Below are 17639 nucleotides of genomic sequence, written 5' to 3' on the forward strand. Positions count from 1 at the left end.
TAAAACCTCCGAATAAACATTTTCATATTGTATGAACCTATCTCTCTCTTTTTCTCTCTCTCTCTCTTTCTCTCTCTTTCAGGTTGTCGGATTAAAAATAAATTTCTCGTTTTTCCCGTTTTCTTTGGTATACCTCGACCTGATCTGACCTGACCTGACTCTAAGACTAGATGAAAATATGTCCTTAATATAGCTTGCACAATACCGGAAAATACATTTACGTCGATGTGACTTTCCATTTTCCAATAAACAATATACGAGATAGTTACACGTATGCATTCCGGCGAATTGTGTCTGCGGAGACCGTGGGCGGTCAATATCGCCCACTCTGATCGCGATAAAACAATCTCTTAAAAAATTAATACTACGTCTGAGAAGTCAAATTGCAAGTGAATACCCTCAAGCGCCTATAATAAATCTCGAGTACAAATACGAATAATCTTAATCCGACGCATACATTCATTCGCACGTACACGCGCACACACACGCACACACACACACTCTCTCTCTCTCTCTCTCTCTCTCTTGCTTTCTCACTTTCAGACAGAACCGCTCGTTCTCTCTTTCTCTCCCCCTCTCTCTCTCTGTTTTCGATGATCCGCAGTCAGTAGGACATACTATACAGTGACTCAAAGAGAAAGAACACATCAATCATCATTAATTCCTTCACTCGCTCTCCTCATCGCTTCCGTATGTCTCCCTCTCTCATATTATGTTGCAAAACCACGCGCTGCGTTCTAGACATACAGAGTGACTCTGTCAACTATAAACGCAATATACTTGACCATTGTCTCTCTCTCTCTCTCTCTCTCTCTCCCTCTCACGCATTCTCACTCTTTCTCCCTGTTCTTTCGCTCTTTTTTCTATTCTGGGCTAGACACAGTTTGTTGCGGCTGACTATCCTCATCCTTAACAACTTCGGCCTGAATAGCCTTCGTTAGAACATTGGCGTCCTTCAGGGATATCACTTGGAGAACCTGATGCTCGCCGGCGGCGTTAATCATGGTCATAGGATGACCCTGTATAGTGACGGCCTCGAGGCTCTCGCCGTTGCCGGGCTCGACCTTGGGCACCTGAACCATTGGCGCGACGACCTGCATCGTGCCGTCGCTCTGAATATTGGCCACCATAGTTTGATACATACCGGCTGATACCGGTACGGTGATCACACCCGATACCGAAACAGGATATCCTGCAACAGACAAACGAACGTCCTATCTGCTCTGCCTGCGATCTCAGGCGTGTGCGATTCGATCTGCTTGTTGTATTGTAAACTGGAGAACAAATATGACATGTATACTTCAAATTATATTCACAATTACGACAATGCTCAACAAGCTGTTTGCAAAATGCTACATCAATACGTCTCTCTCTCTCCCTCCCTCCCTCCCCCTCCCTCTCTCTCTCTTTCTTGTACTCACTCACTCACTTTCTCTCTGCGTGTTTGTGTATGTGTATAATAATTAAATCTCGTGTCGCTTGCACTATATATATTTATGAAAAAATAGTCTCTCGTCGGAAGAGATCTTTGGCTTGTATTGTGAAACGATCTATGCTACCAGTTTACGATACAGTCGAATGTCTACTAAGTTATTTAGTAATAAGTTATTTCGATAGAGATCGAGTGCAGCGCGTTACAAGATTCAGAAGGTCGAACAATTCGCAGAGCCAACGAACGAATCTTACTAACACGTTCGTCACCGTCGTTCATTTGGAAAATGAAATCAACACTATACAACTACAGATTTATCACCCTATGACTCCTTCCCACGTAATGGTGTAAGACAGACTCAATTCGTGTGTATGTGGACACAGGGTGGAGAAAGTCATCGCTGTCGCACACATGTAACGTCGGTCTCTCGCGAGAATCGGTGCGTCGCACGTGCGTGACGAACGTAGTAACGAACGTGTTTCAACAGAGCGTGCTGAGTGTGCGTCACTGAGGAGGAAGTGGATGATGTACATTGTGTATGATCTGACAAAATTGAAAATTCCATCCGGCACACCCCTTCAGCTTACTTCAAAATTATCACACAGCTCACGTTCTGTTTTACGACAAGTAGGCGTATATCATATAAAATACTTTACAACAAATAAGAGACGACCGGTGCTCAAGCTGTTTGCGATAAAGCTTCGGACACTACCGAATTCGCGAGACAAGGAGGAACCGGAGGAAAAACATATAAAAATCACATTACGCCTGATTAACGCATTGAACCCATTTATCCCAAATAGCTTGAACATAGGTCGCTGAACGTAATAACATACAAAATAATAAAACATCAACAAAAAATACTCTATGTACAGCAAGTTTATTTTTCTTCGTTTAACCAAAATCAATAACCAATTTTCGATAATAATGTAAATGATCGTGATAAAAGTTTCTCTTTCGTTATCGTGACACAATCGCTTTATATGATTGTCTAATGATTCGTCTTTAAGAATCCAGTGGTGATACGTCTTCTTATTTTGTGACATAGCACGTGTCACACATATTTATATTATTAATAATTATCACAAAACCGCCCGCGCGTGAGAACTTTTTATGTACTATAAATAATTCTTTTTTGCGTGCCGTGTCATGTGCTCGATGTCAGTAGTGTTGGAAAAGAATTATGTATTCGCGCCGCAGAGCAATGCGGATATAAATTTACAAATGCACTTTAAGAATTATGCATCCGAATATTGTACATCATTATATGTATAATACTATTCTGCCCACCGAGTACTGTCGTCTGCATGTCCACACGGTCGAAAAGATCGCACATGTAGAACTTGGCACTTTTAAGATAAACCAATGATCCCAATAGCTGGACACGTCCCAGGATCCGACCACTTTGAAAAAAAAGTATTTAATGAATGAAAGTAATAATTATTGTTAAAAAGATCCAATATTTAACAATTAGTTGGAAAAAAGATACACCCAATTTGATACTTTAGTGTTAAAATAAAAATTAATTAAATAAATATGCACCTATAGTTTGGCAAAATGATGGTCAATCGTTAATAAATGCATTAAGAGATAGCATCTAGATTTATATTATTTCCCGTTAGCACATACTAATTTTCTAATTGCAGTCAGATACTGGGACAAATATATCCGAACATTGGGCCATAACCTATTTCAACTGTCCGGTCACTGCGCACATTAATGCGCTTCATCAGTTATGTAAATATCTCATTAATAATAGATACATACATTGGTTTAAATAATTTTTCTCCACTTAAGGGAATCTGAAATTTTCGAATAAATGCAAATATTTATATCAAAATTATTCTTAATATTATATATTGTATTATTTGTGACGACCTACGCTTAAACGTTATTCCGGTTACTGGGCCATTCACTCTAACGTAGCACTTTACATTCTTCGGAAAATTTACAGATTTTTTCCTAACATAATATCAAGGCATCCGTAATTTATTTATTCATAAACGATTAAATTAGACGGAATTTTCAAAACCTCAGACGACTGAATGCTAATTGCTAAAATTGCATTCCGCAGCCGAAGTCTGCTTCCATGAAATTTTCGTTTAGGACTTAAGTGAGACATTTATATATGCATCTATATAAATGGTATTCCTCTTCTTTCCTTTTTTTGTATTTTGTTTCATGTGTGCGACCATTTTGACGAAACATTTATTACTGGAATCAATATGTAACACATGAACGCAACAGTACTCGATGCAACATGTATCACCAGTCATGTTAGTTTTAGTACTTTATTCCTAACAGAAAAACGTTTGAATCGAAGTAAAAACGCTTCTAAATTTGAATGTCTACTTGCATACTTCTTCGATAGTAAGTGCGTACCGTGGATTCTTAAACAAAAAAAAGAAAAAAAAAGAGGAAAAAAAGACAAGGTTAAAGCTGTGCATAGCTCCATAATAAAATTGCTATATATATGTATGTATGTATATATATACAATACGAGGCGGTAAGTAAAAACTAATTAATTTCCTACTTTACTTTAGTATACAAAACAGTACGACACATAGACACGATTCCCTGATTGGAGCACAGTGTACAGCATGCAAAGTAACAAAGTGTGTATGAACCTCTGGGCTATTTAAAATTTAAAAGAAAAAAAAAAAAAAAAAAAGAATTTAACCGAATCACTGCTCGAGCAGCTCCTGGCCGGCGACGGTGCAGAGCCTATAGAAAACTGTTTTACCGTGTCCGTCCTCCCCGGTAAGGATGATTTGGCCGTCTTGACTTAACGTCGCTTCTGTAACGCTATTCAGATCAACAGCCACACTAGCACCCTCCGTACCACCGGCTACTTCTGCTAGTGTTTGCACTTCTCCTTGACTCGTGTGGATCTAAGTGCAAACGTAATATTAAGATTTCACGCAGGAGAGACGAGACCGTTACGTGGGAGATTTCACATATCTCTCGAATTGTGCTCCAGTGGGAATACTTACGGTAGCAACGCCTTGAACCTGAGCTGTCGTACCATCTGGTAACGTAATGATTGGATTATTAGGATCCATTTGTATTATAGAAACTGTACCATCCGGATTGGTTATTGTCTGCAATACAGCTGTGGGATATTGGGCCGTCATCTGTAAGACGAATGGCAATTATTAATTACTTTCGTTGTTACATTAAAATCAAAACGATTCTAATAAAATATAAGATTAAAGTGCAAATGAATATTCACTGTCAAACACTATTGTAACTCAAGGACATTAATACGTCCTACATACAAATCAGACATAACAACAGTGTTGTGACATAATAACAATAACAGTGGAAAGCAAATCTAACTCAAATAAGGGAAACCAAATGTACGAAACGAAAACATAAAATGTTTATCTTCTCGTTTTCTGCGCTACATTGCTGATTCGTAATTCTTCGCCGTGGAGAGAAACTTGGAGAGAAGTATGATACTTATAAACGATATAGTATCGAATGGTTGGCTTCGAGAAACGACATAACAAATGAAAATGATACATTATATGTCGATTCCGAAAAAATTTGGAGCCTGAAACATACACATGTCTTTACAACGAGATTTCGTATCAAGGCCCCCGTCATGTCTACGATTCTTTTTATCAATGTACAGTAGTGCAAATAAAAGACGGCCGATAAGCAAAGATTTTTCTTTTTTAGATTTCCTCTATCCACTCCCACCTGGGTGGCAGTGGCAAGAGCTGTGGGAGACGCGGCAATGATTTGTGCTGGCGAAGAGTTTCCCTTAGATGAATCCGTGCTGTTGAGGCGAACAACTCCCACCGTCTGTTGCTGCTGCGACTGTCCACTTTGCCCTTGACTCGACGAGTGCGACTGAGAATGCGACGAAGAGTGGGGAGTAGCTTGCTGTATCAGAACGGTTGACTTGTCATCCTCTTCGCTGAACGCCGGTAGAAGATCTTCTCTTCCGTGGAACTTATAACAATTTATTACAATTTGCCGCAACGCATGGGTCCACGAGATCTGCAATGCACCAACAAATCATCATCCAGATTGCCGAGAATAAAAACGCCGCAAGATCAGAAGATTCGGGTATAGCTGTATTCAAGTTACCTTCTGCTTCTCGTCCTCCGACCGCGCGTCCATCCGCACGTTCGCCCAAGGCAGTTCTTTGGGCCACCAAGGTGGTCGCGTACTGTCTCTGCCCCAACCGGGTTTACCTCGACCAGTTGAGTATTTTAGCATCAATGGAATAAATGCTCTAAGTTGCGCCTGTGTCATCTTTTCCACTGGTGTTGGTATACCATCAATGATCAAGGGCGGCAATTCGTACAGAGACGGATCGTCCTGCACGGGCGGCGGTGCTTGCTGCGCCAACGCGCTCTCCAGCTCTTCCATGATAACGGTCCTTAGATTTTTCACTACGTCTTCTAACGGCTTCGCCCCGAAAACTTTGTAACTACTATTTGGCTTACCCGGAGTAGCCACTAACACTACCGCCTGCTGTCCGACTCTCGTCGCGAACTCGTCGATAGTTTGCTGCAATTGTGTTAAATGGTAAACATATTGTGCAATAATATTCCTGGGCAATCTTGTAGCACTACGATAAGCCAATCAGCTTAACACTAGAACTACGAAAACGTTCCAAAAACGGCCGATTTGTAATTTCTTTGAAGAATCACAGAAGTCTACATGTTAGATTTTCAATTGGCGTTCAATGGAAAGTAAATCATCAATTTTTCATATTATTTATCTTTGAAAAAACCTGTTATTTCGCTCTAGTAGAAATGAGCCGTCAATCGTCGATAGTTCTGGTGTTAAATCTGACGTTTCTTATGAGCAGCTTGCAATTTACGGACTTGCCCTCTTTTCTCTCAACCCTTTGTGCGGTCACTATTGTTAATTAATATTAATACCATGTATGTATCGTGTATCGTTTCACCCTTTGCCGTTAAAAGCCATTACCGAAGCTCGCGGTCAAAATATAAGGAATATAAGAAATGCAACAATGTGGCGTATTTAGTGTCAGACACGCGATTCCGTTCCTCTTGAATTGACAATTGACATTTTGTACTTACTCTAAGTTTTCTGAGAAGTCTATTTTGCTGTCTCTTCCTGATACTGGGATTGGTTTCGAAACTATGGGGACGTTTTCGTTTCTTTGCTGATACGATGGCGGCAGCTGCGGCTACACCGACAGGTCCTAAAGATATTTTTATTATTGCAAAAATGTGTCGATCGTTATGATTCCTAAGCAGCTCGATATGTCAATATCGAAACAATACAATAAAAGATGAAAGAATGTAGGAGTGAGTTTTGAAAGTTTCACTAGAATTAATGAGAACGAAACGTACCGATGAGACGCTTATTTATATGGTGAAGAAATCAATATCGAAGAATTGTATCGACATATCGAACACACATGTACTTTTAAAACATTCAAACAACAATGCGCAGGCAACAATGATATAGAATTCCATAAATAAACAAACTTTGTATACATGATGTACAAAATAATCATATACAAGCATAAAAACGTAAAACAAGAATAAAAAGATAACACAAACATGTAGCACACAAGCGCTATAAAATACACACAGAATGGATTTGGCAGAATAATCGTTATATGCAAATCTATGCGAAATTATCGCGATACAAAAAGAGAAATGCGCGATGAGATAAGCAAACTATAAACCATCTTCCTTTTGACATATTTTCAGGTTTCAGATATTTCAAATGTAAATAGAAAATCCGTCTTTAATGATAATAATATCCAAAAGTGGGAGTCGCAATATGTTTATTCATTAGTTGCTTCATCTAATGGATGATTTAATAGACAGAACTACGGTATCGTATTATATCGAACCAAAATGAATCCACGAGATTGATCTGCAGTGATATCGATTATACACAAATTGTAATTTTACAGTTTTTTTGTAAACATAGACGTGTAAGAGCCTCGTAGTACAAATTTCTTTTGACGTTCATCGCTGAAGCGTTTGTCTCGGTACATCTCACTAAAGCTTTCTGACACTGTGAACAAACCTATGCAAGGTCCTGATGGCAGTGACTCGCATTCGACTCGCAATTAAATACGATTATGGGTGAATAAATAAAAAAAGAATGAGAAAGCAAAAAAATGGAAATCACCATTAATGTGTTTGTATTGCCAACCTGCAGCGGCGAGTTGTGCTGTTACATCATCGTCCATAGCAGCTGTAAGGAGATCTCCTTCCTCGTACGTTTCCGATCCGCTACTAGGCTCGTCATCGTCGTCGTCTGAGATTCTGTCCATCGTACCGGTCTCTGCGTTGGACAGAGATACCATCCTCTTCTCCCTGTCACCCGTCTTGGCCTTTGATGTATTGCAGTTTCCCGTGAGAAAGCTATGTCAATCTGGCAGTTTCAATTTTTTCTACATCACCTTAGCCTGAAATAACAGAATAAAGCAGTGTTCAGTGGAGTGTTAAGAACAATTGAGTCGAATTTCGCTGCGCGAAAGTCGCCGGGTCGCGGATAAGAGCATTATTTATCCTTTCGATTCACTCGCGGAGAAGCGACACAATACGAATAGCGACACAGTATGTTTGCTCGATCACTAATTTTTACTTTGCAACAGATAATTATTCTTAATCGATCATTTTTTACAGATGACACGAAAGATTGAGCAGATATACGTATGCAACAAATCATCAAGCGCGAGCCACGCGTAAAAATTCCTCACTTCGGTCGAATTGGCAAAAGGCGCAAAGCGACACCCGAGTATCTTGCAAAATTACCGAAGAGAGTGTGCGAGAATATCAATTTCACGACAATCGATCAACGAAAAAACTCACAGTCCCATACACTACACTCGCATAAACGCCGCACGATATTTACGGCGCGTGCCGCGGGAAAAATGCAGCGAGTCGGCGACGCGCAACATGAAAGCACGTGTTTCGACACGAGGATACACATTTTGTATATACATTTCGCGCAACTGACGAGAGGACAGCTCGCGTCTGCGGCCGACGGTTCGCCTTCCTCTTAGGCTTCCACGGCGTGGAGCACACATCCTGCCGATGAACCTGGTCGTGGTGGTGTGGCTGTGCACGCAAGCAAGAGGCACGTCGTCGGAAATAGTCGAATCCTACAGCGTGTACACAGCGTAGCCCGCAACCGTAAACACGACTCGTTACGACGATGAGGATGGCGACGACGAAGACGTCGGCACCGACGGCCACAGCAACGGCTATTACAACGGTAGCAGCAACCACCGCGTCTTTAGTTTTTCTCGCGGCATCTCACTCTCTCTCTCTCTCTCTCTCTCTCTCTCTCTCTGTCTCACACACACATCGAATTGACAGACGACGACGATGATGACGAAAACGACGGCGACGGCGACGGCGACGGCGACGGCGACGACGACGACGACAACGATGAACGCGAACGGACAGACGGTAGGAGCGACACGACACACAACACAACAACAAGACAAGACGCGGCGACAATAAAGACAACGCGCGTAAGAGGCCGCGAGAGAAAGAGCGAGCGAGCGAACGAGCGAGAGAGAGAGAGAGAAACACACATCGAGAGCGCTCGTCGCCGAGTCTCGAGCGAGAAGGAACGGCACGCTCGCTCACGGACAGAGAGGGAGACGGGAGATATGCGCGTTTATTCGGACCGATACTTTGGGGGGGCAATGAAAATGCGCAGGGCACACGCAAAAGAGAGACCACCACCTCCGGGTAGCCGCGGAGCTGCTCACGACGACTGCTCGGTAACGCGGTAGCCGATGGAGCAGGCCCAGTGTAAATCGCGAGTTGCGTACGCACCTTGGTGTGTCCCGCGGAGTGGATCAGGGAGGGCTCTCGCACAGGGCTCGTCGCGTCTGCGGGGAGGCCGCCGTCTCGGCTACGCTCTCGCACCACGCCCCGCGCTGTTCACGGTCGCGCGGACGCTTATCATCACCGGGCGGTACCAGCGGCGGCGATCGCGACGCTCTTGCCCGACGGAGCGTTTATCTCAGGACGCGTGACGCGCGACAACGCTAGCCGCCATAGCCGGTATTCGGCGGCGGGCGTATCGATCGGTACCGAGCGGGCCTCCATCACCACCACAACAAACGCGACCGCGGACCGGCCATCTTGGCGAGCGCGAGCCTGCGCGATGCACGCCCGCCCGAGCAGACGATGCGGAATTGCCGCTATTTCGCGAACGCGCCGTACGCTACGACGGAGCGAGGCCGGACGATGCTTACTTACGTATCGAGTGTGCGCGGCCGCCGCGTCGGCACTCACCGTTTTCCCGTGGAAATCCGTGAAACGGCAGCAGCGATCCGGGAGAACGCCAACGCCATATACATGTATACAGGCTGAGGGTAGCGCGATTGGCGGGAGCCCGTGGGACACGCGTCATGGCGGACCGAGCACGGCCATGGCCATTGGTCGAAGGGACACGTGACTACCGTTCGCGGCGCGACTAAACGTTATGTCGGGATGACATAACCTCTGTGCCGCTTCCGTTCGCGACTGCCGCCGTTGTTGGGTCTCAGCGGTGCGAGCACGCTCGGGGATCGCCGATGGCACGCGGGTAATAACTTGTGTTATGCTTCTTCTTGCACTCCCAGGGCATGCCGGGGCCACCCTCGTCGACGTGATGTCGGGTGAGACGCAACGGGGAACGCGTTCGTACGCTCTCGTGTTGTGTCATCATTGCCGGTTGTTGCGTTTGTTTTCTATTGCTCAATCGATTGGATTGCCTCTCTACGGGGCAAGTCTCGAGATGAACATCTATCTCGTCATGTTTCTTTTCGAGTTGCGGAGGGCTACACTTGTTCAGCGTATTAGAAGACGAACTTCTTGTTTCTCGCTTAGCTGGCATTGGTTTCCTCACATGTCGTGATACCATTTGCGCGAGAATTGTTGACGTTTTTATCTCAGGTTGATTGAGAAATTGAGAAGCTCGTGATTACTTGTGACGACAGAGAACGATTTGCGCCTGAGTGCGATGTGAAATAGCCTTCGGAAATTGTACTCGCGTCGCTTTCGAAATAAGTGACTTGTACCAGTGACAAATTACTTTCTGCAGTGACTTGAGTCTTCCAGTATTTAGAGTGAGACTGTAATTGTCGATTTATATTCAAGGATCCGTTTGTTATGTTGTACAAACACATGCTTTCAAACTGTTAGAAAATACATTTTGTTCTTATATTTTTGTTCTTTTTTTTTTTTCTTACAATTGTTACATCTACAGTACAAAAGTATTAATAACTAAGTATACATATAATGTTATAAACTGGCATAAAGCAGCTTTACATATCACATCTGAAATAGAGTAAGGTAGAGACTATAAATAATAGTAAATAGCTGATCACATCCCAGTGACCAATCGAAACTAGTTGAGGGACAAATTTTGATGGGATTCCTCTTGCACATTTGTCTCGTTCATTGTCATTTTAAATAAAACAGAACAACCTACATGTATCGTTCTACTACCACAAGAGATTCTCTGCTAACTATCAATATAGTTTGTTCTCGTCGCTTTAAATATAGCCTACTATACATATGTTGTAAATGTGATCTCGCGCTGTAGTTCTGGCAATTTACAAATGACACAAATGAGCTCAAATGTCTTCTCAGTTGGTGCGAAGAAATTGATGCTGAGGATAGCTGTTGTCACTTCCTAAGCCCACGGTTTTCTTTTGCTGCACAACTTCCCAAACCAACCTTTATTGCAGAGACACGTGTTGTCCGTCTGACAAGTTCCATTTCTGCATGCTGTCGTGCACGTAGACCGCTGCGAGGAGCGTCTGCCGATCTCGCAGTGATCTCCTTTGAATCCCAACGGGCATCTACATATGTTATTTCCCTTGCACTTGCCACCGTTCACGCAAGGCACAAAACATTTGGCTGAAACAGCAAATGTGATAGGATCTTTTAAACTTGCAGACTTGGGAAATTTTATATATACAAAACAAATTGCTAATATAATCATTTGCACTTACAAAATTCGCAGCGTGTGCCAAAGTAGCCTTTGGGACATTCGCAGACATCCTTCTGTACGCATTTCCCTCCATTCAGGCACTTTTGATCACAGATACCTGAAATTATATTTGACACTGTGAACTCGTATGTCTCACTGCATTTTTCTCTAAACTTAAAGTTTAATTCAAACTTTTAACTTTAACAGAAAAATGTTGCACATTGGACGACTGGGGACACGACTGGCCAGCACGTCAGCAACAGCTACGTGCACGCCTGGAAAGACACTGGACTCGATAATCAGAGTCGACCATGCCGGTGAACTGGGAGCCGACAGAATCTATGCCGGACAAATGGCCGTGCTAGGTAAAGTCGCTGAAGCAGTAAAGTTTGAGCGAATTGAAGAGCCATGGCACGTGGACGACTCAATCGTGCTACAGGTGGTGGTGGTGCAACGCATCGAGTAGGCTGCGTTTCTCTGTATCTCCTGTATATTTTCACAGAGAGAAACTTTAGAGGAACAGATGCACTAGTAAACAGGAAGCCACCGAGCCGGGTGGCGCGATTGTCAGTCGCCCGTGTCCCACGGCTCGTTGAGTCTCCGTCGGTCGAGAAAAAACACCGTCAGGCTGACGATTTTGTGCGAGCGCAGGCAAGACGCAGGTCGGGCCGACCATACAACACATGTGGGAGCAAGAGAAGCGGCACCGCGCCAAGTTCGAGGAGCTGATTCGGAAGTACCGTGTGAGGCCCACCGTTCTCACCCCGTTGTGGAACGTCGCCGGCTTTGTCTTGGGCGCCGGCACCGCGCTCATGGGCGAGAAGGCGGCGATGGCGTGCACAGTCGCCGTGGAGACGGTGATAGTCGAGCACTACAACGACCAGCTGCGCACGCTAATGGAGAGCAAGGAGCACGTGGACGAGGAGGTACTCAAGACGATCAAGCAGTTTCGCGATGAAGAGCAGGAGCATCACGACACCGGCATCGGCCACGGCGCTGAGCAGGCGCCGTTCTACCAGACTTTAACGAACGTCATTAAGTTCGGCTGTAAGACAGCCATATCCGTGTCCAAGGTGATATGAGGACGCACTTGACGCGACGTGGCCTGCTAAAGCTTGTAGATACCGTGATTCGTATATGGGCTGATGAATTATCTTCTGTGCTAACAGCTATGGTGAGGCAATTTAAAGGTGCAAGGGATACTCCTCCGAGTCCGTTGCAGTCACTTGGTCTCGTTTCTTTCTTCGAAATATATTGTGATCTCTCTTGGTGATAAAAGTATCGTTGGGACTCTTAATGGTGGATTTTTCTAACACGAAATATCTCTAACGTTATTCCTTAGGAATGCGGCTTCTTGCGGCTGCGAGATTACGAAGAGAAAGTAGAAGAAATGTGCAGTAAATTTAGAATAGATTATTACGGCAATACGTAGCTGTTAGCCGACGTACGTAAGAATGAGAATTGAGAGAATCTGTAATAATAGGTGTGAGAATATGTTGTATCCTCCGCTGCGATTTCCTGGAAACAAGTCGGAGACTCTGCATTTGTTAAGATACGGTGTCGGTGTGAAGCGGATAAACGATTAAATAAACATGACCAGCGCATTCCCGGATCACTTTAGTAACTGAACAAATCAACAACACGAAACGGCCCTGTGAAATTCGCAGGACACTTCGGTAACGCTCATTCATTTCCTCAGATTTATACTCCCTTGTATTATTAATTTACGTCTGTTGTACCTCCTTCGCAATAGGGTCCTTGATATCCTGGCGGACACGAGCATATTCCGGGCGCCGTACAATTGCCACCGTTCATGCAGTTTGGATAACAGAGCGCCTTCTTGCAGTCCGGCGGGCCTAAATAGCCGTCTGGACACGGACCGGAATTAGTCTCTGCAAAGTAGAAGTAGACGTTGAAGTATCTGCGCGCGCGCACGTTTACCAAGTTCAATCATCTTTTGACGTGCGCTTTTGATAAGATAACGTTTCGAAGATAACGTTTCGAGAAACGCATACGTGACCTCACGCTTGATCCGGCGAGATAAGTTACTCTAATGTATGCAGTTTCGCGCAGTTTATTTGATCGGGTCGGTTTGCGGAAGGCGCGGAAGTGGGATATCACTACGGTGGTGCGTCTCGTTAGGAAGAGCAAGAAAACAATCAAACCAATAGACATGTATGTAAAAAAAATATAACAAAGGTTATCATTATTCTCAGAAGTAATGACAAGTTGCGCGCGCGCGTGCATTTATCTCATTTGCGTGGTACATGGCTCTTTTAAGGGAAGAGTTACATGCGGAAGGCCGTTTTCAAGATTATTTTTACAAATTTTTGAACAGAAACGGTAAGATCAATTGAATGAAATTTTCGCAGTGTTCAAAGTATAAAATAAATTTTATTGAATCACAAGAACCGATCCAATTTGTAACTATAGATAAAAATGCAGTTATCCATTTGCTATATTTGCTGTCGACATAATTCCAGACCTTTTACTACTCTAAAACTAAAAAATGAGAAAGATTTTTAAAATATATGGTTATCATAGCCCGTATCAAAATGAAGACAGTGAAGCCAAGTTTGGAAAAATAATAACTGTACAAAAAAGAAGTATCGAAAATGAAACTTTTTTCAACTTGTAATCGTTTAAAAAAAATGAATAAAATAAAATATAACTATATTCGAGATAAGGGCGAAAATTACATGTCTACTATATATATTGTGTGAAAATTTCAAGTTATTCGGTTCAATAATTTTTGCGTAATCATGTCGACAGTTTAAGAAAATGGTGTTTTTAGATAAACGCGTTTAAAGTTTTGTGTATTTTCCATAGATAGCAACAAATTTATTTTATACTTTAAACATTAATGAATACATTGTAAAAATTTCAAGTCCATTGATCTTACCGTTTCTGTTAAAAAAAATTCGTAAAAATAGTCTTGAAAACAGCTTGGTTCGCATGTAATTCCCCCTTAAATCGGTTCTGTTTATTTCGGCACGCGAGAAACGACGATTTCGTGTTTACGTAGATCGAGACGCGCCGTTTAACGAGTAATCGCGAGAGCGATTATGAAGCGTCGAGGCGTCGTATTTTCCACCGCGTTCGCTTCTGGATTCGGACAGCTAAAAATAATCACGCGTTGCGTCGATCGATAACCGCTCGCTGCTTCTTTCCCGTGGATTTGCGCAGCGAACACGACTAATTGTTTTCAAATGCGCGACTCTTCGTCGGGTCGGGTCGTAAAAACGCCTACGCTGGATACTTAAAACGGATGACGCGAATTCTTCGACCAAACTCACGTCGACATTCGATCCGACTTGACGATTGGCGATTTGAATGCACAGGGATTGAGAGGACCGAGGATAATGCGAAGGAGGCAGCGAGTTTGTGCGTTTGCCCCAAATTAAGTAGGCAATTAGGCCCTTAACTGATAATTCGCCGACGAGCAATAACTCGAGAAAGAAATGGAAAGCCGGGTAACGCTGCGAGCGACGATAAAGAACGAAACAAAAAGGACTTCGTGTTCAACGAAGATTGATAAGATGACTACTTTGATTCTCTAACGAAAATAACGTTCGATCGTTCGCAGATTATGAAATGTATCGCGAGAAAGTAACATCAACGAAGCTGCGTTGCACATTATTTCTGGTCATTGTGTTTTGTTAATTTAACTTTGTTTTATATATTTGTATTTTCCTCTTCAAAGAAATATTGTACCCGTTGACAGATTGAATAAGTAAGTTAATTGTTTAATTCAACCTTCTCAACAACTTAATTAACACGACAGGTGTCTTTCGAAAACAATACTAATCCAAATTTGAACTCCTGAGAGAGAAGAAGAGTATGTTTCACCGTACCAAAGATGGGCCTCACAAAGGCGGCCCAAGTCTCTCCCTAGCGAGCGGGCCCGAACAGGTGCGCAAATATGATCTCGAAATGCGGCTCATTAGAGCCGCGTCCGAACAGACGCAGGAGCGCAATGCGCTTCGTTACAGTCTTCGGTAACTCGTCGATTCATCATTTCCTCAGGTTGTCATCGAGTCGCCCCCTCAAAGTGACTCGTGATTTGCAGCGATTGTCGAGGCATCAACAAATCACGAGCGATCGGAGATCGAAGAATCTCAGGAGAATTGACCTGATCTAAAGTCGTGAAGAAAAATCTAAGCGCGGGCTCACGGCAATTTCAAGCGGATTTTACCTAAACAGACTGAACCTTCCAATAGGATCACCGCGAGGAGATCCGACAGTGGGGGCGGGGACCGCAGTCGACCTGTCATCGCACAATGCCCAACTTAATACTCATAACTCTTGTGGACACGGACAATCCCATGTTTGACAATAGTCCGAAAGTGGTCGCTGGGCAGAGCCTCCCCCGGCAGCTTCGCGTCCATAAATCCGGCCGACACGCGGATTCCCACGGAAGCGTGGAGATTTGACGCCGTGACGGCGCGATTCTTCGCGCCGGCCACGACCGACAGATAATCCTCGACACGCAGCGGTATCGAGAGCCGGCGGCGCGCACTCGCGTGCGCCAGGTACGTGTACGCACGCTACGCTGTCGATTAAGAGAAAAAGAAGAGGCAGTCGGAACGTGAGCCATGTGCGAACCGGATTTCGCGAGCACGCTGCGTTCTCTCTCTCTCTCTCTCTCTCTCTCTCTCTCTCTCTCTCTCTCTCTCTCTCTCTCTCTCTCTCTCTCTCTCTCTCTCTCTCTCTCTCTCTCTCTCTCTCTCTCTCTCTCTCTCTCTCTCTCTCTCTCTCTCTCTCTCTCTCTCTCTCTCTCTCTCTCTCTCTCTCTCTCTCTCGAGCAAAACGATGCGTTAACTTGTGTGCGTGCACCAAGGCTGAGATTCCGAGACTGTCTTCTCTCTCTCTCTCTCTCTCTCTCTCTCTCTCTCTCTCTCTCTCTCTCTCTCTCTCTCTCTCTCTCTCTCTCTCTCTCTCTCTCTCTCTCTCTCTCTCTCTCTCTCTCTCTCTCTCTCTCTCTCTCTTTCTCTCTCTTTCTCTCCCTCCCTCCCTCCTCCCTGCGGATGGAGAACATGCAGAAGAAAATTAGGCGATGAATTTAACCGGCGAGCTGTACGCGCGATTGAGGGAGGAATCGCGGTCGCGGACAGAGACGCACTCACCGCGCACGGTGCATTCTTTCCTAAGGCTGAGAAGAAGGGGCGTCCCGTTTAAAGGCTTTCCCTTGCGTGTCTCGATCATCAGGCCGATCCCGAATTGCGCTATGCCGGAACTGTTACCGGTGCAAGGCAGCAGAACGCTGAACTCTGCAACGAAAAAACGCTTCGCGTATGTTCTTTGGTTTCCCCCCCCCCCTCTTTCTCTCTCTCTCTCGCATATATGTATACGCATACATTCACTTAGCATAGAACGGTAGAATCAAATTTCATCAAGTGTCCGCGAATTCTGATGGTTGTTACATTCTGCAGTTGCGATGAATTTTTCAATGAGCTACAATCTACATGCCTTCTACATCCTTTACCTTTCGGTCTCTTAGGCACCCGTCCTTGCGTCTTGATCGTGATGGATGGAGTCTTCAAGATGGTCTCGTCGAACGACTTCAGTCGATAAAAGTTGTAATGGTACTTCTTTATCCCGGACTTCCACGTGAAGTTCACGTATGACACCTCGCTCGGGATGATTGGCACTTTAGTCTCGAATTCCGGGTCCAGGAGGTAAGACAGCACTCTGCCCTCCGTGATGGCGTAGATCTCCATCGCCAGACCTGCATTCGTGATCAGAAGGATCATTCGACCGTTCGTCTGGACAATCGGCTGCATTTTGATACATTGAAGATGTACATTTTCCTCTGACGTCTGTCTCACGAGTTCACTACATTTTCAGCCCTCGACCAGCGCTTCCCCGCTCTCGCTGGTCCTCGTCGACATGAAAAAAGGAAGAGAATTCAATCGCATCGTCGTGCACGGGGGACTTACCGCTGAACATCTTGATCTGCTGCTGATCGATCCAAAGGGAAATGTCACCGGACAACTTTTGACCATTACCGGAGCGGTGCTGATGCCGGGCAACCGCCGGACGATCCGCGAGCAGGACCAACACCGCCGCCGCGGCCAGGGCGACCGCGGCCGAGCGCGTAATTGGCCGCGACGTGTCGCCGCTCAGTGCCATCGCCGTGCCCGCCGAGGCCGCTGCTGCCAGGTGTTGCACGCTCCGCGAACAAGAAGAAGAAGTCCTTCTTTCTTGCGGCCGAACGCGCGCGTAACGCACGACACAACGACGATGACGATCCGGTCCT

The 17639-nt window shown here is 44.6% G+C and overlaps 3 protein-coding genes across 9 annotated transcripts; 1 reads left to right on the top strand and 2 right to left on the bottom strand.

Annotated features, from left to right (window-relative positions):
• Positions 1 to 9778, bottom strand: ewg (DNA-binding protein Ewg). Of its 6 annotated transcripts, none has more exons than XM_011155259.2 (8): positions 9697 to 9778; positions 7568 to 7847; positions 6496 to 6620; positions 5531 to 5956; positions 5135 to 5440; positions 4426 to 4566; positions 4176 to 4323; positions 1 to 1192 (listed from the first exon to the last, which is right to left on the bottom strand). In XM_011155259.2, exons 2-8 carry the CDS (start codon positions 7743 to 7745, stop codon positions 864 to 866), a joined length of 1653 nt encoding a protein of 550 aa, XP_011153561.1. In that variant the 5' UTR covers positions 7746 to 7847; positions 9697 to 9778; the 3' UTR covers positions 1 to 863. The 6 variants fall into 6 exon arrangements, with proteins under 6 accessions (XP_011153561.1, XP_011153563.1, XP_011153560.1 ...); XM_011155261.3 differs by lacking the exon at positions 9697 to 9778 and adding an exon at positions 9232 to 9534 and having other exon boundaries at positions 5138 to 5440; XM_011155258.3 differs by lacking the exon at positions 9697 to 9778 and adding an exon at positions 9232 to 9534.
• Coq7 (ubiquinone biosynthesis protein COQ7, mitochondrial) lies at positions 9552 to 12985 on the top strand. Its single transcript, XM_011155257.3, has 3 exons — positions 9552 to 9988; positions 11588 to 11745; positions 12032 to 12985. The coding sequence occupies exons 1-3, from the start codon at positions 9978 to 9980 to the stop codon at positions 12460 to 12462; spliced, it is 600 nt and encodes a 199-aa protein (XP_011153559.1). The 5' UTR covers positions 9552 to 9977; the 3' UTR covers positions 12463 to 12985.
• On the bottom strand, positions 10645 to 17639 carry shf (WNT inhibitory factor 1). 2 transcript variants are annotated; one of them, XM_011155253.3, is made up of 6 exons: positions 17320 to 17639; positions 16866 to 17108; positions 16507 to 16650; positions 13120 to 13272; positions 11403 to 11498; positions 10645 to 11307 (listed from the first exon to the last, which is right to left on the bottom strand). In XM_011155253.3, exons 1-6 carry the CDS (start codon positions 17510 to 17512, stop codon positions 11081 to 11083), a joined length of 1056 nt encoding a protein of 351 aa, XP_011153555.2. In that variant the 5' UTR covers positions 17513 to 17639; the 3' UTR covers positions 10645 to 11080. The 2 variants fall into 2 exon arrangements, with proteins under 2 accessions (XP_011153555.2, XP_011153558.1); XM_011155256.3 differs by lacking the exon at positions 17320 to 17639 and adding an exon at positions 17185 to 17313.

The sequence above is a fragment of the Harpegnathos saltator genome, unplaced genomic scaffold, assembly GCF_003227715.2.
Source record: "Harpegnathos saltator strain DR-91 unplaced genomic scaffold, Hsal_v8.6 scaffold810, whole genome shotgun sequence".
Classification (NCBI taxonomy): Eukaryota; Metazoa; Arthropoda; class Insecta; order Hymenoptera; family Formicidae; genus Harpegnathos; species Harpegnathos saltator.